The sequence below is a fragment of the Thunnus thynnus genome, chromosome 24 (assembly GCF_963924715.1).
Source record: "Thunnus thynnus chromosome 24, fThuThy2.1, whole genome shotgun sequence".
In the NCBI taxonomy this organism is placed as follows: Eukaryota; Metazoa; Chordata; class Actinopteri; order Scombriformes; family Scombridae; genus Thunnus; species Thunnus thynnus.
Genome location: NC_089540.1, coordinates 18,125,614 through 18,146,634, shown reverse-complemented (window position 1 = coordinate 18,146,634; position 21,021 = coordinate 18,125,614). Strand labels below are relative to the sequence as shown.

Here is a 21,021-nt window from a genome sequence, read left to right as displayed (position 1 = left end):
AATTGATGTTCAGGACCCAAATGGATAAAACTATTAAATATTTCACAAAAAAGAGAAAATATTAAACAGAAAACCATATTTTTGGAATTCTGTATTTTGCTACTTTATCCTATTAATAATCCCCTCAGATTTATCTTGTGACCCAAATGGAGGCTGAGAATCACCAAAAAATGTTAAAAGTGTTACGAATTAGTTATAAAAAAAACTTCATCAGTAGTTTATAAATCAACTGACTTTTTCTCAAGGATCATATCGTTATTGTTGTTATTTGGGTCAAATCTGACACACTAGTACTAAAAAATGCTTATTTCTGCTTATTAGTTTTTGTTTTCAAGCCTATAATATTCAATTATGTGCATTAAAATAAAATAAAAACTCATTATGAGTTAGGTTTTAGTTTCGGAGGTGTAGGTGTCCCAGTTCTTTCGCTTTCTCTGAAAACACGTGGTCTCCCTGGGCTGTTCTGTGTATTGGCTTTCCTCCCTTAAAGACCTTGCGTTATTTTGCTTTTAATCAGTTAAGCATGACGTTGCCATATAGTTTAACGCCATATGAGTATATGAATAAAATAAAGGATGTGTTTATTATTCATCTTGTGCTCATAATAGTGAATTTCCATGAAAAAAACACCCTGTGAAAAGTTGTTATTGTGGTTACGCTTGCTAACTGACAGAACAGCCGTTTTCCATCGTTCTGATTGGCTATCACATGCGAAAGGCGGGCACATGTCACGAATTCTAAGCGGTGATTGGCTAACACGACACTGGCTGCGGCAGAAACAGGATATAGAGCACTGTCTGGAAGAGTTGCTTAATGTAGGAAGAAGCCTTTCTGGAAACAAACCTGCACTTCGGTCAAAAATTGTTAACATTTCCTTAAATTAAGAGGTAAGTTTTAACTACTAACTTCTTCACGTAGTGGCGACATTTAGCACAAATCCGCTGCGTGCTCTCTTTTATTGAGATATGCCTCTTAAAGCTAAACTCACCCATAAAATTGAGCTGCAACGTTAGCTAATCAAAAAAACAACTCTTAGAAAAGCGTTTACTAACTTTTATCTATCGCTAAGTTTCACTTATGTGTTCGTTATATTTTAAGTCCACCTAATAGCAGTTATTTCCATAAGGACATAACTTTTCATGGTGGTTTACTGTGACAGTAACCGCCCACCACTTAAGATCTAAAACGTAAATTATCAAGTGCAACGTGTTTTAAATGTTGTAATTATATTTAATCTGCAATACCAGGTGAATCCTATATAGGCCGAATTCTACAGAGGATTATAAACATTCAGTTAAAGTGATGAGTTATTGGTAATACTGCAGCTAAGTATGGTGTTATAAAGGAAATCCTTAAAAGGGTAAATATCTGGATGGAGTTTGGTTTGCATGAAGCCAGGTGAGATGATCACCTGAGCAGCCAGAAGGGAATTAATCTAATAAAAATGCAAATTGTAACACTTGTTATGTGTTATAGCTATGTAGTAGAACTTTCTAGTTTGTCATGAAAGACAACTATTAATGAGAGATATTGATATTATATTAATATTGTGATATGAGACTAGATATCGTCTTTGTTTTTGGATATCGTAATATCATGATGTGGCATAAGCTGTTCTATCATTTGCCTGTAACCGCTTAGTCATTATGACCACATTACTGGTGATTATTTATCAAAAATTTCATCTCATCGCGCAGCCCAAGAGACTCATAAAGATGTGGAAAATATGGATGATGCATGTCTTTAACAGGGGCAGATTTAATGATGTTGGGGCTGCAGGCAAACTCTGCCTTTCTCTAACTGGGAATATTGGTATCTGCATTGGTAGAAGAAGTACTCAAAGCTTTTTTTTTTAACCCTTACATACTGTTCGTATCCTAATCTTTCACATTAACCCTCAACAGTTCGTCTCTGTACAAAACCTCCGAACCACAAATGTGTTTTTCATCAGTGAATACCTTGTTAGTCGTTTATAAATCAGTGACTAAGCCTTAAGGAAGCTTTCAGAGAGCAGAGAGCGTGTGTTCTTTGGATTTTACAGTGTTTGTTTATGCAGATAAAAACATTCACAGTCACTCTATATTACTGCTTTATGTTAAAACAGGAGTATATTAGCCATAATTATTTCAGTGAATGTTATTGAATGTGAAGTACAGGTCGAATTTAATCCGGAAAACATTTTATGTGTATTGTTCGGGTTCAGATTTCTGTTGTAGGATATTTTTAGGCTGATGCTGGAGGCAGATAGACATTAGTGGGGAAAATGAAACTTATCATGGACACACATAATCTCATACACTCACTTTTATTCAGTTTATATTGAGTAAAGTTTAATAAAGTGAAGTTAAAGTAATGACATTAAATGGCACGTGATGTAACAATAACCTCAAATCTCTCCATTTAATTGAAGAATCAACTTTTTTTTAACCATTTGAGTTAATTTGAGTATCTATTTTTAAGTTTCCAAAAGCAACAATTATGAATCAAACTAAAATCTTTCTTTTTTTTGTTTAATGATTAAATGTTTTCCCTTAAAACAGCAGAAAATGTTTCTCAGCAGACTTTAAAGTCTGAGATGCTGACATTTCCTGTAAACATATGAATGCATCTCAGAACTTCAACTTCTAACCTTTTATTTTAAACCCGAATTTACTTTCATTGTCACAGATTTCAGACGTTGAGGTTTTAGTTTCTGTTGCAATTTATGATTTTGAAACTTCTAGTCAGACATGAATGGGAAGTAGTAGGAGCACAATAGTTCAGCAGTCAGCAGTTCTGATTTCTTATAAACAAGCAGCTGGTTTGTTTTAGTAAGTGAAGAGAGAAGCTGCATCCCTATAAGACTACATTATTCTCATATATTTAATGCCTTAAAAAGAGTTTTGGGATTAGATTATATTTAATTAAACACTTTGGGAATACTAGGATGTTGCAAAAAGTTAATAAATAAGAAAATATATCAGATTATGTGTAGTAAACTGCAAAAGATGCAACAATTAGTCAATTAACCGAAGTCTTTTAGCAGGACATTAATCGTTTATGTAATTTTTCAAGCAAAAATACCAAACATTTGACGTTTCCAGGTTCTCAAATGTGATGATTTGCTGCTTTTTCTTGTCCTACATTGTAGTAAATATATATTTTTTGGGTTTTGAACTGCTGTTTAGACAAAACAAGACGTTTAATGATGTCTCTGGGAAAATTGTGATGCACATTTTTTTTTTTTTTTTTTACCATTTTCTGAGGTATTAAAGACAAAATGATTAACTAATTGGAAAATAATCGTCAGTTGACCTAGATTCTTTGATAACCACAGTGAAGTAATCGATATTGAAAATGTTTATGTAGAATTCTCACTGGATTTGTTTTAACTCTCAAATGTCGATATTGGTTTCAGTCTCAGTTGTCTTAACCGACTCCTAGACCACGACAAACGTAGGAACGGATACGACGGATGGCAGTAAATTCAGCAAACAACTTTGGAAATTATTAGAAATATGAAGCGAGTCAGTTGGTAACGTCATATGTGAACAATGAAGGAAGTGTGAATGCATGAACAATGAAGTGTAAGTGGTTGTGGAGTAAAAACAAAACTAGAGTCAAACGAAAAACAAAAGTCTGCGGCTGCTGGCTGGGATGAGTCAACGCTCGGAGTTGACCTTTTATCCCACGGGAGCTTTACGCCCCGGTGTTCTGAATTCAGCCGGCTGCCAAACCCACAATGTCCCAGATACCTTAATGGACACACAAGAATATAATAATAACTCATCACCACACCAGCATCGATAGACTTGAGGTAGGTTAGGCAGGATCCGTCACAAAGCGTCAACCCTGAATGCTCATGAAGCTGCTGTTGTTCACCAGACGATGGCGCAGTGGTGCCAGCTTCAGATGCTGGACTGCAAGTACCTGGAGCAGGTGGACCAGCTGTACGACGACTCCTTCCCCATGGACATCCGACAGTACCTGAGCAAGTGGATCGAGAGCATCGACTGGTAAGAAGACACTTTGGTTGCGTTTTATATGCTCTCTGCATCTTTTAAATATCGTTTTATACCTTTTTATATCTTTATCTTTTTTATTTTTTACAGATACAAAGCGTTTTACAAAAAAACTGACCTTTAAATAGAAAAACATGGTTCTTCTATGAATTTGCTGCTTTTCTCTGTTTTGCATCATTGTAAATTGAATGTCTTTTGGATTGTTGGTCAGATGAAACTTTGTGATGAGCATTTTTTAAATTATTTTGACATTTTGTAAACAAAACAATGATTCTCTTAACCAAAAAAACCCCCTGCACATTATGAGTTTATGAAAATATTAAAATTAATGATTAAATTAAGTCATTAAGTTGCACCAGATCTTATCAGTGCTACTATAGAATTAGCTTCTTATTGATTAATTGTTTGAATTATGTATTATGCAAATTTCTCTATTTTTTTTTTAATTCTATGCCTGAAAGAATTAATTGGATAATCAATAATGGAAATAATTTCTCTGTCTCTGTCTCCTCAGGGACACGGTGGCCATCCAGGACTCGTTGGCCACCGTCCGTTTCCACGACCTCCTGGCTCAGCTGGACGACCAACACAGCCGCTTCGCTCTGGAGAACAACTTCCTGCTGCAGCACAACATCCGCAAGATCAAGAGGAACCTGCAGGTCAGACCCCGGCGTCGTACGCAGCAGGATTTTTTTTATCAGGACTCAGTTTTATTCAGTAAGTTATATGGAGTGATTGTCGTTCCAGGATCGGTTCCAGGAAGATCCGGTCCACATGGCCATGATCATCTCCAGAAACCTGAAGGAGGAGCAGAGGATCCTGGCCAGCGCAAAGAGTGCCGAGGTAAAAATCTGCAGTTTAGTGCAAGACAGACAAATGAATGTCCTCTAAATCTACGTTTTGAAATGATCATCAAATATTTCTTTCCTGTAATTCAGCCGGACACATTTAGCGCCTTTTGAAAACATAATTTCATGTGTTCCTTTGTTCTTTGTATCTTCAGCAGGAAGGCGAGGGGACAGTGTCGGCCATGGTGGTGGAGAAACAGAAGCTGGACAACAAAGTGAAGGAGATGAAAGACCGAGTCCAAGTAAGACGTCACGGAATAAGAAGTGATGTTGTTATTGTCACTACAAATATAAATAGCACATTAAGTTAAAGCAACAAGCGTGCAGACAACAGATGGTGCAGTAAAAGTGTTTTCAGAGGACCAGATGTTAGTATTTGGGGGAATGTTTGAGTCCGGCTTCACTAAAATGTCATTAATGGATCCAATTTCTTCTCAAATCAGGTGGCGGATCAAAACATCAAAAATCTAGAAGATCTGCAGGATGAATACGACTTTAAAATCAACACACTGAAGAACAGAGGTGAGAAAAAATGTTTCCTCCTCATCACAGAAGAGGTTTTTAGTCCCCATGACGTCACAAATTGGAGAAAATTTCCTGATCTTTCCGATCTTGATCATATATTTTGTGCAAGGATGACAGATGCTTTATAATTCCCGAAGGCAAAACACGTAAATAAAGCAAAGAAGCTGGTTTGTGAAGCTGAACTCTGATTGTTTATGTTTTTTGTGTTCCTGTAGAGAATGAAATGAACGGTATGACACCGAAGGAGCTGGAGAAAGAGAAGATGTTGTTGGGGAGGATGTGCTTCGAACTGAAAGGCAAACGACAGGTGAGCAGACAGAAACGAAGAAATGAAACCAGGACTTTGTGAACACACATAAAACGTTTAGAGAAATAAATGTAAATCTAAATATGAATCAAACATGGATTTGATTCAGTGATTATAGTATTGAAATTATATCGTATATTGTCCTTTTTGTTCTTGTGAGTTACTGAAAAGTTTCTCTTCTTCTTCTTCTGATAATTAAATGTAACAACCTGAAAAGGGAAAATCCCTCCTAACTCACGACTCTCATAATAACAGCTTTGTGATATATATCACACCTTTCTAAAACATGCTGTGAAGTATATTTTATTACTTTGCGTTCATACAAACAAGATAAAAACAGATGTAAAAGAGATGAGACAGGAGAGGTCAAGAAGCCATCATACAGTGGATAATATAGAAAAATGCAATAAAGAGAACATGAATTTATTAAAAAAAAAGGAATATTAGAGACACACAAAATTAATAAAACAATAATGCCGCAATCAGCTGATCAGTAACTGTAAGAGGATTAGTAAGAAAGTGTAACAATGAAATAACAAAATTATAACCTACCTGGATAAAAAAAGTCAAGAGGAATGAAGCAAGTCAAATTTATTTATAGAGCACATTTAAAAACAAAGTGCTTTACAGAGAGATTTAAGATACAAAACAAAAATAAATAACTGTATCAGACAAAGTTGAAATCATTTTATCATGATAGTAAACATTAAGGGGAATCGTATGGTGATTTTATAAATGAGAGATCATTTAAAGCAGGTGAGAACATGTTCATACAGCTGAGAAATTATTAAAGACAATTTCTCATCTTACAGAGACTAACGCCAAGTTCACACCAAAGATTCACGACGAGACGAGCTGAAACTTGCAACTGCTTGCAAAACCTGCCAGTTTACACCAAAGTGACTAGACGAGACGGTGTATCGTCTCCATAGCAACAACTTTCTGTACTTCCCTTCTAACTAGCGTCCTAAAATATGATTGAGGATAATGATAGTGAGATACTTGCTACAGTTGCATTTGAAAAAAACGAGATGTGAGACTCTCTTTTCCTCCGTCCTGCCATTTCAATCAGCTGATAGTTCGTAACTGACTTGCTGTTGAAACAGGTGAGGTGCCTTTATGTTCTAAAACCAGCCACTGGCGACTTGACAAGCTGAGTCGCAGGCAAAACCATTAACCACCTTAACTTTTCCCTGCAGTGTTCTAAAATTTCTTCTTAATGACCATTAAACAATAGAGACCGGAGTATTTATTCTCTTGTACAAGAAGGAGTGTTTCACAATGCAACACACAGGATGAGGATACAAAGAAAAAGACTCCCAGTGGAGCGCTTATAACAGGGTTTTATACACCTTAAGTGGGCGTTACAGTTCTTTTCTTAATCTATCAAAATACAGACGGCCATCTTGCCCAACTGACCCCCAGATAACATGTCTCACACTGTCCCCAACGGATTTCAATTTCTACATCTTCCTCTTTACAAATATAATACTGAACTTCCTTTAACTTTAGCTAATGAGTCTGCTGATGTTGCAGAGTTGCAGTACAAGACAGGAACAATTCATCATGATCTATGTAAAATAGTAACACTCATACACAGTGCAATTATAATTTTAGACTTCAGAAGCTCTGGCTGCAAAAGCTCCATCGTCTTTGACATACGACACATTTCTAGAAGTGTGATGTTGAGATTGAAGTTATGTCAGGCCAAAAACATTGTGTAAATTCTTTATCTAGTGCAGCTGACGAATTCAAGATGTGAAAAAAATGTGTGTAACGTCTGTTTTCTCTGCTGTTCGTCAGGATGTGGTGAGCCAGCTGTCCGACCTGCTGAACGTCACTCAGGCTTTACTGTCGGACCTGATCTCTGAGGAGCTGCCTGAGTGGAAGCAGAGGCAGCAGATCGCCTGTATCGGCGGTCCGCCCAACGCCTGCGTGGACCAGCTGCAGAACTGGTGAGACACTGGAAATACTCACTCAAGCACCAAATGTGTGTTTATGCCCTGCTAAAAATAGTCCCCAACAAATACATGATTTCCTTCTGTTCCTTCTCTCTCTTTTCATCTTCTGTCTCTTCTTTTAACTCTTTCATTTTTGTCTTCTTCTTCTTCTTCTTCACGTTCCCTCGTCCTGCAGGTTCACGGCAGTAGCGGAGAGTCTCCAGCAGGTCCGTCAGCACCTGAAGAAGCTGCAGGAGTTGGAGCAGAAGTTCACCTACGACAGCGACCCCATCACGCAGAAGAAAAGTTTCCTGGAGACCCGAGCTCTGGATCTCCTCAAGAACCTCCTCTCCAAGTAAAGACCATCTTATAATTGATTTATTATAACTTACGGTTATTATTTCACCTTGTTTTAAGACTCAGACTTCAATAATGTGTTATTTTTCTGTGTGTGTAGCTCTCTGGTCGTAGAGAGGCAGCCCTGTATGCCCACCCACCCACAGAGGCCCCTGGTGTTGAAAACAGGCGTTCAGTTCACTGTAAAACTCCGGTAAGAAACAAAAACACACGTAACTGATGTCAAAACTGAGCTTCATGTGAGCACAACAAGCTTTATAAGTCATGAAGAATCAGTCTAGACTTCCTCCCACAATCCTTTGAACATTTTTGGGTTGTTTTCTCGAGTCTTAAAGAGCATCATAACCGTTTCTTTTTTTTTGTATAAATAGCTTCATTGCCACTAACAAACTGAACTACAGCTGAAATTATCAGTCAAATAATTATGTTAATCAACAGAAAAATAATCAGCAGCAAATGTCATAATAAAAACTGATAAAAGATCAAGAAAAAAAGGTCTGACATTTGTTTTTTTTTAGTGTTTGGGCTGTTGCGAAGGGTTAAAGACACCTTATCTTATTATTCACACCTGTGGTTTTCCTGCTTAGCTGTGAGAAAATGTCTGTTATTCAAATAAACATAAAAGCAGCAAACATGTCACGAAAATTTAAGGAACAAAGAGCAAAAGTGAAATTGTTGTGTAAAGCAGATGAGTTGCAAAATGAAGGAAACACTGGAATGTTGTTGTCCTGTTTCTTAAATACAGAAATATTTGTAATAGTGGGTTTTTTTTATCAAGCCTGCTGTTGCTCTGCAGTTCTGTTTCAACTTCCTGTCTCAGTCGAGCATCTCGTGCCCTCCTTTTCAGGTTCCTGGTGAAGCTGCAGGAGTTTAACTACCAACTCAAAGTCAAGGCTGTGTTTGATAAGTAAGCTGATAAGATGTTGGTTCATTTTTTTGTGCATGTGTCGAAATACGTTGTGAATAAATCTCACATCCTCTTCTTTTCTTCTTTCAGGGATGTCACAGAAAAGAAAGGGTATGTTTCAAAAGCATTTACATGTATTTTAATGTAAAAAAAAATAATGATACTTGATGATACTTCCACTAAAACAAAATTTAGGACAGTGAATAATAAAACTGAGGAGAAAAGAGCATTCCCTCTCACTCTGGGAAATATTTAAATGACAATAAATGTTGAATAAATTACTCCTAACGACTCCTGATCGATGCCCATCTGACATCAGGTTTCGGAAATTCAACATTTTGGGTACGAACACCAAAGTCATGAACATGGAGGAGTCGAACGGCAGCCTGGCAGCAGAGTTCAGACATTTGGTAAGACGGATGTTTGGTTTTTTTATTGTTTAGGTTTAATGAGCAGGGTAAGTTATTTCATGGTAGGATAAGAGAAAAAAGAAGAAAAGTAGAAATTGTGAAACAGTATTGTAATAAAAGGAACTAGAAATTAATGGAAAATCACTCATTTGAACAGTTATATTGTTTTTGTGGAACTGAAACTTTTGTGTAAAGGAAGTCACGTTTTTTTAACTTTATTTTGTTCACTATGCAGCAACTGAAAGAGCAGAAAGTAGCCGGAAACAGAACAAATGAGGTAAGAGCCTATAAAACTCTGAGGGTCTTGATATATAAATGGGCAAAAACATATCTATTTTATTTGAGTATATTAAGTATATATATATCTTAAGCTAGTTGCAACTCATGTTTCTAGTTTGGCCTTAAAATACACAAAATAACAAGAAAATCTATATAAAAACAGAACACATTATATAATAAAATCACCATAAAACTCACTGACAAGCAGCAGATCATTCAATACTTCATGATGCATTTGAGTCCTGTGGGAAACTTTATTGACAACCATATTTTTACTGCTTTGTAATGAAATATTAAAGTGTGTGTTGAGTCTTTCTGGAGATTGTGAGAGTGTTAATTTTAATTTAACTTAAAGTTATTGTGTTTTATTTAAAATCTTTCACTGTGGCGCCATCTAGTGGTAAAATACAGAACGACACAGATCCCAGGAGCACTTAAAAATAGTATGAAGAATCGTTGAAAAGATGCTATAATCACAAAAAAATCCTACAAACAGTAACTTTAAGATTTGTGTTATTTAGTATTTATTATACAACATGTTTAATCTAATAAAGTGCTGAATAATATCACTGATTATTTGTAGGCTCATATTAATCATCATAAAAAATGTTTATATTAAGTTTGTTGGAGTTGATGTTGGAGATGTCTGTTATGTTGCAGTAATAAAAACAAATGTTCCTAATTTTTCACACATTCATAACCAATTTTAGGCCAACGAGATGCATATAAAAGTTTATACAATCAAATTTTTTTCTTTGTAGAATCGATTAGATTGCAAATTTATGATACTTAATGACTCGAATTTCCACTGTAGTGGAAATTTGCACTTGACTCAAATATTATATAGAAATAAAACATTAGAAAAAGCAACAGTATGAGAGATGATACGAATGAGATCAATACAATTATACAATATAGGATTACACAATGAAATGCAAATGTTCTGATATGTTAAATTAAAATAGAATAAAACAATAAAATAGAGCAATGTATAAAAAAGTAGAACTAAAGGAAAAAATAAAGGAAAATGATATATTTACAAGAAAGATACAGTTACATATACATATACACACAAATATGTACAATATCAGTGTAATATACAAGTTATTGTGCAAAAACTTGAGTTAGTAGTGGGAATGAAGGTAGTGCAAAGATTTGTGGCTGCCTTTTAATATCCTAAAAGTAGAATTGTAATGAAAATTAAAACATAAAAACAAGATTGTTACACCTGTTATGGAATTTTCCATCTTTAGAGGTTACAAATTGGGTTACATTGGGTCAAGCTTGGCTTTGAGGTCACACTGTAATTCTTAAATCAAAGATTAAGATATCTTCTCCTTGAGACTTCAGCTGTCTGTGATGTTTTGGGGAAGGCAGAAACCTCTCTGATAGAGGGTATATCAGCATTGCCATGGTTACCAAGGTCAGAGGAGGCTTCCCTAAACAACACAGATAGGTGGACGCTGAAACCAAAACTGCTGAAATTACATGCAACGTGACTTAAACGGTCACGGGTAAAGTGCAGTCCCTCGTTTAGAAACTAGTGAACCAATCAGACTAATGTTTCATATTGTAGGCTGATAAAGACTAGGACAAAACACTCTGGTGTTTACTGGTTTTGGTTCTCCACTTGGCCAAGTGCTTTCAATAAACATTTTCAGCATTAAGACATTAAGACCATCGCTTAAAATATCCACAACAACGCCTATTTCCACATTAATTAGAATACAAAGACAAACAATTTCGCTGCCTCAACAAATATAAATACAAATACAAATACTGAGCTCTCTGCAAATCCCTAATACACATCCAGTATTGCCATGAATTAGGGAACATACACTTACTTACACTTACACTCAGTTTAACTAATGTACTTTTGGTAATAATGATGTGACTATTTTTAAGTAGAAAGCCTAACCAGAGACAGGGGTCACAAATGATCCTTGGCTAGAAATCCTATATGCAACACATCTGTATCATGTTATTGTCACCTGTTACAGTGGTTTTTTGCATTTTCCCTGATAAATAAACTGAATGTGGGTGTTTGTGTGTTTGTTCAGGGTCCTCTGATCGTCACCGAGGAGCTTCACTCGCTCAGCTTCGAGTCCGAGTTTCAGCTCAACCAGTCCGGACTCGACATCAAACTGGAGGTGAGACGATACAAACACGACAACCTGAACCTGAACAAACAACAAACAAACAAAGACTTCTAGTGGGAATTCTCTATTCACACAAAGATCAATATGTTGTAGAGGATGATCCACTCAAAGGTAAAACACTTGTACACTTATCCGGATACCGACTGTGTTTTTGTGTTTATCTTCCTGAGAACAGAATAAATACTGAGCTTGTTATTGACTCCAGATATTATGTGAGTGTGTTGATGACTGTTTATCTCTGTTTATGTGCTGTTGTTGTTGTAGGCCATGTCTCTGCCTGTCGTGGTCATCTCTAACGTCTGCCAGCTGCCCAGCGGTTGGGCCTCCATCCTCTGGTACAACATGCTGACTACCGAGCCCAAGGTGAACACACACACACACACACACACACACACACACATAAAATCAGATAAAACAGGTATCGATTAGAGACCGAGCCATTATTTGCTTATCACAGAAAAGGTCTTGAATGTTTCCTCTTTCCTTCTGTAGACAGCGGTGTAAGTTACATAATGTTTTTTTATGTGGTCGGAAGACGTTCTGCATCATAAACTTCCACTTTTTGTGGCGTTTTAGTCAAACACTGTCACTACTGTGAGCTACAGCAGCTAGGAAGCTCATCCAGTCACAGTGGACAAGGCAAGAGTTTAGCAAAAACTTCAATTAACTTAATTAGTTTGTTATTGGTTAATCATTCATCAATTTGCTGCCACTTATCTGGGTCCAGGTCTCGTTAAATCATTAATTATATTATTAGGAATTACTGTTATATTCAGCTGGGAAGTCCTGACAAAACTGTCAATAAATGTTTATACTTAATAAAGTATTTCTGTCTTTCTTTGACCAGTATGATTGTGAAAAAAAGGTCGTAAATTGCATTTTATGCTGTAATTAAAAGTCAGATCAACATTTATTTAAGGTGCATTATCTTGAGTTAGCAAAACGGAAAACAAAAAACAATGAAAACAGCAGAACTAACAAACAATAAGGTTGAAAGATGATTAATAAATACAAATCAAAATCAAAAAAAGTCTTTAATTTGTTTTGGTGAACGTGTGGATTTATTGGTATCAATATATTTGTTGGCAGATAAATCACAGTACAGTAAATTTAACAGTTTAACAGGTTGTATATTATTTATGTATATTTGACCATTTTTTTAATGTTTTTATCTAATTTGGATAACCAAAAGTGAGTAATTTAACCAAAATATGTTTGTTTGTGTTATGAAAATGAAAATTGGTTTATATATGTGTGTTTTTGGGGGTTTTTTTGTATTTGTATTGGCTTTAAAAATCCAATACCGATACTGATTACAGACAAACTCGTCTTCTATTGTTAATGTAGTTTTCTGTGTTTTCTCTCTTTTTTACAGAATCTGAAGTTCTTCCTCTCCCCTCCACCGGCGAAGTGGTGTCAACTCTCTGAGGTTCTCAGCTGGCAGTTCTCCTCCGTCACCAAGCGAGGCCTGAACCAGGAGCAGCTCAACATGCTGGCAGACAAGCTGCTCGGTCAGAACCGCAACCAGAACCACATCCTCACCCTAGAACAACAAGCACAACTAGAGCCTGAACCAGGACAATAAACATCAGAGATCAGAAGCATCAAATGAACGAATTAAACACAAAATCACAAACTACCTGAAGTAAAACTACAGCAACAACATGAACTAGAATGAGATAAAAAAAAACAACCTCAACCGTCTTCACAGCTGCAATGTAATCAAGTAATTAACTACCAGCTAGAATAGAAAAGACTTCATTTCCACCTCATTATGTAGTCCAACATGTTTGGAGATGTCTGTTAGAGAAAGATTATCAGTTCAAAGCTTAGATTTTATCATGACAATATGAGAAATATTTTGATTTTAGAGTTATTATTTCTGCAAGTCGACTAACAGCTGTACAGCTGTGCTAAGGCAGCCATGATGACGACAATATGCTGAACAGAACATTCATTTTGCATGAAGTTTCTTTTAGTTATATATTTTATTTCAGTTGATTTCTGTATCATATTTAAACTCAAATTAATTCAGATTAAGGCTTCATAATTCTTAATCAAGTTTCACCTCTTGTGAAGACAGACATGACTCATAAATTTAGTTAATTCCTAAGAAAAAGTTCTAAGAATACTACAAACTTTCTTAAATCACTCGCATGTGCCTCCAAAGAATCTGTTCGTATAAACGCTTCTTGCATGAAGCCCAATGAGCACAACAACCAGAGCTATTTCATCTGCGTCACACTCAACAAACCTTTACTGTTCATTAATAGTACTTCAGATACCTGCAGATCTTGGACACTGTTGAACTACTGAAAAATGTAATATGAGACCTGACTGTAATTCTCTCTGCAGGAGCCAAAGCTCAGAGGAACCCAGAGGGACAAATCCCCTGGACAAAGTTCTGCAAGGTGAGAAACAGTTCCTCTACCACAGGGGGGCAATCATTTTATACAGAACATTAAAGGGGACATATCATGTTTTTTGTGGTTTTCTGTCATTTATATACTGTTGGATGTCAGATGTCTGTGCTAAACAAGGTCAAAGTTCCAACCCCTAAGGGAAATATCTGGCTCTTTAGCTGCTAAATGCTCCACTATGTTCACCAGCTAGTCTACAGCTAACTGTGTTTGTTTGCTGTTTGGTGCTGAGCAGGTAGTGTACAGCGGCTTTTTACAGCTTTTTCTCTCTGAAACCGACGCTATGAGAGCGCTGAGAGTGAACCAGAACAGTAAAGTTGCAGCTGGACAGATAAACAATGAGCTGAAAGTCACTATAAAGCTCCGTAAAGCCGAGAGGAGCTGCAGAGTCACTGATAATTCTCTGTAGGTTCATCACTACGAGCCACACTGACAGCTCATACATTGTTATTATTATTATTAAAAATATCAATTATAGCTCATACAGTGTTATTATAAAAATTATAAATTGTAGCTGCTTTAAGTATGAGCTAGAACAGAATTTCTTCATATTTTTAAAGATATCTGTCATCTCTGCTCCATCAGATGTTGTTCATTCACAAGTAAAGGCTTTTAATATATTATAACCTCTCGCCGCCTGTAAAAAAACATATTTTGTTTCCTAAATTTTTACAGAATTGTCAGATTTATGTCTCTGTTGTCCAGTTCAGGTGTTGTTTTGGCTCCACATGATAAATGTAATTTGTTTTGTCCAGCAGCAAAGTGCCAACGAGAAAAGTTTTCCCTTCTGGTTGTGGATCGAAGGCATCCTGGATCTGATCAAAAGACACCTGCTTTCCCTCTGGAACGATGGGTGAGTGCACTCGCATCTTGAATCCAAATGATCGTGTTATTTTTTGCTATAATAATAATTATAATAATAATAATAAATATCTTTCTGTCTCTGTGCAGCTCCATCATGGGTTTCATCAGTAAGGAGAGGGAGAAGGCTCTGCTGAGCAATAAGTGTCCCGGTACCTTCCTGCTCAGGTTCAGTGAGAGCAGCAAAGAGGGAGCCATCACCTTCACCTGGATCGAACACGACGTGCACGGTGAGCAAACACAACAGGAATAAGACAAAAGTGTCTCTTCAGCCATATTTAGCTTTGTGGTTGCAGACTGAAATATCTAAACAGCTATTGGATGGTTCATAATGAAATGTGGTACAGATATTCATGGTGCCCAGAGGTTGAATTGTAATGACTTTTGACCTTTTTTGTAAGAAACCACATTCAAAATATCAGTTATTTATGATTTTACGTACTTAAAAACATCGACCACTAAACTGTGTTCAACACTCTTATAGTTCTGTTCACTGTAAGGCTGCAACTTACTATTATTTTCATTATTGATTAATGTTCTGATTCATTTCTCGATCAAACTTTTGGTCCATAAAATCTCAGGAAATAATGAAAGCCTGTTATATTTTCCAAAATAATCATGCACTTGAAATATTATATCTGACATCTTGTAAAAAAAACAAAAAAAAAACAAAAACATCTTGTTTTACAGATTTTTCTTACTTGACTCTTACTTTGTGTTTTGTTCCTCTAAAAATACAACTAATGATTATTTTCATTATTGATTAATGTCCTGATTATTTTCTTGATTTAACATTTAGTCCATCAAATCTCAGAAATAGTGGAAAATGCCCGTTAAATTTTCCCAGAATGAAAGGTGACGTCTTGAAATTGTCTTGTTTTGTTTTGACCAACAGTCCAAAACCCAAAGATGTTCAGTTTGCAAAGAAAAAGTATCAAATCCTCACACTTGAGAAGCTGAAACCTGCAAATTTTGTGGCATATTTGCTTCAAAAATGACAAAAACAATGATTCGATTGTCAAAATAGTTGCTAACTAATCGATTGATCGACTAATCGCTGCAGCTGTAGTTCATTCTTTTCATATAAACAGACACTGATAAGAAAATATATATTTTCATCTTTAAAAGTGAAGGATCAGTAACTTCCTAGAACAGCTGGACGCGAGTTTTTAACAAACAAACAGGAGGAAATAGTGTTGGGGACTATTTTCAGCGGCGGAATAACACACAATAAACTACAGTGTTTGTGTTCATGGTGCAGCGGTGTGGGTCATTGACTTGTTCTTAATAGTTCTGGACAACAACGGAGGAATAAGCTACATCACTCAATACTTCTTCTCTCTTCTCTCTCTACTCAGACAAGCCGATCTACCACTCGGTGGAGCCGTACACAAAGAAAGAGCTTGGTGCCGTCTCGCTGCCGGACATCATCCGCACCTACAAGGTGATGGCAGCTGAGAACATCCCAGAGAACCCGCTCCGCTTCCTCTACCCCGACATCCCAAAAGACAAGGCCTTCGGGAAATACTACCCCAAACCCTCAGAGAGTAAGACACACACACACAACTCCACCCAGCTGATGACTGAACACAATGACTGTTTAATTTATTAAAAAATACGCACATTTTAAAGTTTTAAAGCTGAATGTGTATCTAACTTTCAGCTACGGAGCCCATGGACGTGGAGAACACAGAGAAGAGCGGCTACATGAAGACGGAGCTCATATCTGTCTCAGAAGTGTAAGCAGCAGTAAATATTGTGATTTATTAACAGTTTACATAGAATTAAAATTAATCCTCTTCTGTCTTTTTGCTCCAGACACCCGTCCAGACTGCAGGACAACATGATGCCGATGTCTCCCGACGACTACAAGGCTTTGGAGCAGTACGTCAGTCCGAGAGACATCGATGCTGTGGTGAGTTCTGCTCTGCACTGACACTTACTGCTGCTGCTCTGCTTGAAATAAAGCTGTCAAAGAGTCCTGCGTGGGTCTGAACCTGCCACCTGCACAGGTGCACACAACCTGGGGAAGTAAATAAATGATAAATAAATAAAAATGAATAAAGAGCAATAGACAGAAGGTCCCTCCCTCCATGTCTTCAAAGCTGGAGTGTGGGACTTTTGTCTCCCCCTTCTGGCAGTGAGAGTAATTACAATAACACTGTCGACGCGCTTACGTCAAAGGCTTCGCTGTAGTTTACTCCGTCGCTGCTGTTGCGGCTGTAAAACGGTGGATATATTGTTTTGAGCGTCACACAACCCCTGCGAAATGACTCGTTTCACCATCAGAATTTGATCCATTCGGTCCGATAACAGTTGGAAAGTCTAGAAGAGCCAAAAGATTAAATTATTTTATGCACATTCAGGTTAGCAGAGAGCTAATCATAAGTTAGCCGCTCGGCCTGCTCTGCCCATAGACACCAGATTAAAAACTCTGCTATACTGTGAAATACAGAGAGATTAATCTGGCGGTTATAGGCTTAATCAGCATTGTGTTAACGTGTTTGGCAAGAGCTTGAATGTAACAGACGTTCATTTGTATGTAAAAGTTTAAAGACTAATCAAAGAGAGATTAAATAAAATGACAATTGGTGAGGTCAAAATAAAGTAAAGTTCTTTAAAAGATGAGTTTTAAGTTTTGCTTTAAAAGTCTCTCTCCTTTTTCCTCTTGTAAAAATGTTAAAGATATTTTTAATGACTCATCATTCACTTGAGGGCAAACCCCATTGAACACCAGTCAAACCTGATAACATCACAAAACTGTTAAAAATAGATAAAACCAGTCCAGCTGCTGTTAATAATCAAGAAAAAAAAAAAAGATGGCGCTCCCCTTTGTGCGTCATCGTCCGTAGTCGCTTTCATAGTGCAATAACTCATAGTCTGTATTTTTCTATAGAGTGTATCTATTATTTATTTTGCCTTTCCTTACCTCTTTTTAAAAGCTGACTCGGTGAGTTACGCACAAGAATTGCAATGTACCTTTACTGTTCTGTACTTAAACGCAAACGGCAATAAAATCTCTCTCTCTCCTTCATGTTGTCCAAAAAATAAATCGACTCAGTGCAAGACTCTGTCGTCCGTCTGTCCAGCTGTAAATCTTGTTGTCTGTCTGCTTCTGTTTTCCTCCTTCTGCTCTACTTTCAGACCAACAATCTGCTTGGACTTGCAGGACAGTTTGACGATGAGGTAGATGCAGATTTAACTTGTTCTGCTCTATACTAATATTGGGTTGGATTTTTTTTTTTTTTGCATGCATGCATAATGCATTGCATTATAACGCTCACTGAAAAGGACACTCCACTGATTTTACACGTAAAGTTTATGCGGAATACGACTGGTTAATGTGACAAAAAGCTGCAGCCAAGTCAGTCTCCAGCATCCTGAGATCAAAGAAATTCAAATTTTTGGAAGAGATCTTGGTAAAAGCTTTAGCTTTCTACCTCTCCTGTATAAATATTTGATGGAAATATATTTGTGCACTTATCAAATATTTAAATCTTTTATATATTTCTTTTAAATGTACAAACAAGTAAATCAATCTTCAAAATATAAAAAAAAACAATGTAGACTGTCAGGCCTTCACTGGTAATCGTGTAGGATTAGTGTTGATCTAGTTGCATTGTGGGAAATGCAGTGTTTTATGAGCTGGATCCATATTTGGGACTAAAAGTCGGGATGTCTCGGCCTCTTCTGCTTCAGTTTTGACAATTTTTAAAAATCTATAAAATCACTGACGCACAACTTTAAATCAAACCAGCCAATGTGCTCTGTAAGTGACATATCCTGTAGTCTTTCTTGTAGAAGACAATCTGTACACAAAAAGGAGAAATTAATATATATTGTGTATATTCCAGTTCACATTTATGAGGTAGTGATCTGTCGTTCCTCTACATAGACAAAGAAACAATACACAGTGTAAATACACTAATATTCTGCATTTCTGAAGCATGAAAGTCACTTGTGAACATATAATATATTAACTGTTGTCTCTACTAACAGAGAGTTGTCTGTCCTTTGCTTGTAAACTTTAGTTTCTAGCACATCTTGCTTTACGTTGCGTCTCTGTTCCTCGTTTTCTTCCAATTCATTGACACAAGTAACTGAAACAACAATCCTTTTCTTCTCTCTCCAGATGAGCGCAGACTTTGAGGAGCAAAACTGAGGCCGACCGAGTTGCTTCACTTCATCCGACTCTTCATTTACTGCTGTGCTTTCTCAGAGAGTTTGTTTCTGTAGAGATCTCAGTTGATCATGTAATACTCTACTATAGAGCAGTAAAGGTGTTATAAGGACCTTGAAACTATATAAAATCTGGTGTTAAAGATCTTTCTAGCTGTGCATACAGGTCAGTACAGTAACCAATCACCTCACAGGAATAACGGAGATACGAGTTTCCCTCCTGAGCCTGTTTCTGTCTCTTTATTTTCTGTATATATTATATTTCCTTTTTATCAAATGTGAGATGTAACCATCTCTCGAATCCCAGCTGTGAGCATAATGAATGTGATTTTGCATGCCTTCTTTTACCATTTATCATCAGCGACTGTGGCTGAAAAAAATATGAATTTGATTTGATTTTTTTTAATTTTTTTTTTGTAGCAGAAATACTATGAAAACACAATGACTTATGGGAAATGGTATCATTTTATGTGTCTGGAAAAATGTAAACATCTTTCTGTTTGTTTCCTGTAACACTCAACATTAACTTTTTATTTAAACTGTATCATGTTTCAATTGTATCAAGTATTCTAATAGTGAAACTTCTAAAGCCATTAAATCACTTGAAGACTCAGTTTTGGTGCAGTTACCTCTACATCATCATCATCATCATCATCATCATCATCATCATCATGCTTGTTGTGGAAAGTTTTACACTCAAACCTGATCTGCAGTTTATGTTCAGGACATTCAAACAGTCGCTGAGTGTTTGTTTGTTCACATGATGAGGTTTCATGTCTTAATATCATTTCAGCATCTGAACTTTACTCTGAGATTCAGTCCAACCAGTCAGACTGCACACACACACACACACACACACACACACACACACACACACACTGATGAAGGACGAGAAGCTGCATCGTTAAAATTAATTTGATAAAAATGCAGCTTTAACTGAAGCACAAAGCTGCTTTTCTACACAGACCTGCTCAAGACTCAACAGAGCTGCAGAGTGATGAAGTTCATGAGAAAAAGTAAAGTAAGTGGAGTTTGATTTCTCTACATTAAAGGGACATGGTTTTCTCTAGTTTGTGGAAAATGAATCTAATAATTTCAGCTGGAGAAACTAATTTATTATGATGTGTTATTGTTGGATGGAGTTTCTTTAAACAGTCGTCATTTCAAACAGAAATATCAGCTGATAAACTTCCTCCTTAGACGAGGAAAGATGGCCGTCTGTTCGTTACATTCGTATTTCAGACATTTTTGTTTTTCATGTCTGTGTGAGAAGAAACTGCAGAGTCCAAAAGTCAGATTCATGTGAATTATTGATTTTAATTCTGACTCTCTGATGGAGGAGATTGTTTCCATCTGACCTGTGATGTGTTCTGTAACAAAGGAGGAAGTGCAATTATTGATGTGAAGAAATGTCTTTACAAATGTCATAAAAAGATGTTTTATATGTCTTAAATCTTAATCTCTCTCTCTTTAGGCTGCTTCCTGATCTCAGAGTGCAGCAGCTTTCTTCGTGGAGAGGTTTGTGAAACACTTCACAGCTGACAGTGTGTTATTTATCGGCACATTAAATCTTTCGGCACATGGATTATTGGTAATAATAGAATAACACGGAATGACACCTGTCAGGTGTGGGAGAGTTTAGTGACTCGTGATTTTCTTTTGTTTGCTGAGGTTTCAACAAACAGCTGGTGAGCTCCCTCTGCTGCTTTACAGCGTGTTGACAGTGTGCTGCTCTGAGACCACCAGTTTTGGACTTTTTCCAACTCACATCCTGAACAGTTTTCTGTTCAGGATTTGTTTTTCCACAAGTTTAGACTTGAATATGCTT

The 21,021-nt window shown here is 36.6% G+C and overlaps 1 protein-coding gene across 4 annotated transcripts; it reads left to right on the top strand.

Annotated features, from left to right (window-relative positions):
- The first annotated feature begins 753 nt into the window (after positions 1-753).
- Positions 754-19,806, top strand: stat1a (signal transducer and activator of transcription 1a). 4 transcript variants are annotated; one of them, XM_067582807.1, is made up of 25 exons: positions 754-887; positions 3,865-3,995; positions 4,516-4,660; positions 4,749-4,844; positions 5,005-5,091; positions 5,293-5,371; positions 5,590-5,681; positions 7,485-7,636; positions 7,818-7,976; positions 8,079-8,171; positions 8,826-8,885; positions 8,976-8,996; positions 9,205-9,295; positions 9,531-9,572; positions 11,635-11,724; positions 11,998-12,096; positions 13,109-13,244; positions 14,089-14,144; positions 14,912-15,006; positions 15,105-15,244; positions 16,373-16,561; positions 16,678-16,753; positions 16,833-16,929; positions 18,159-18,200; positions 19,147-19,806. In XM_067582807.1, exons 2-25 carry the CDS (start codon positions 3,868-3,870, stop codon positions 19,174-19,176), a joined length of 2,295 nt encoding a protein of 764 aa, XP_067438908.1. In that variant the 5' UTR covers positions 754-887; positions 3,865-3,867; the 3' UTR covers positions 19,177-19,806. The 4 variants fall into 4 exon arrangements, with proteins under 4 accessions (XP_067438908.1, XP_067438907.1, XP_067438910.1 ...); XM_067582806.1 differs by having other exon boundaries at positions 14,909-15,006; XM_067582809.1 differs by lacking the exon at positions 18,159-18,200.
- Positions 19,807-21,021: the final 1,215 nt, after the last annotated feature.

Coding starts and splice junctions, on each gene's coding strand:
- stat1a (XM_067582806.1), top strand. CDS start 3,868: ATGGCGCAGTGGTGCCAGCTTCAGATGCTGGACTGCAAGTACCTGGAG. Junction 5,372..5,589: donor CAACACACTGAAGAACAGAG/GTGAGAAAAAAT, acceptor GTGTTCCTGTAG/AGAATGAAATGAACGGTATG. Junction 7,977..8,078: donor CTCAAGAACCTCCTCTCCAA/GTAAAGACCATC, acceptor CTGTGTGTGTAG/CTCTCTGGTCGTAGAGAGGC.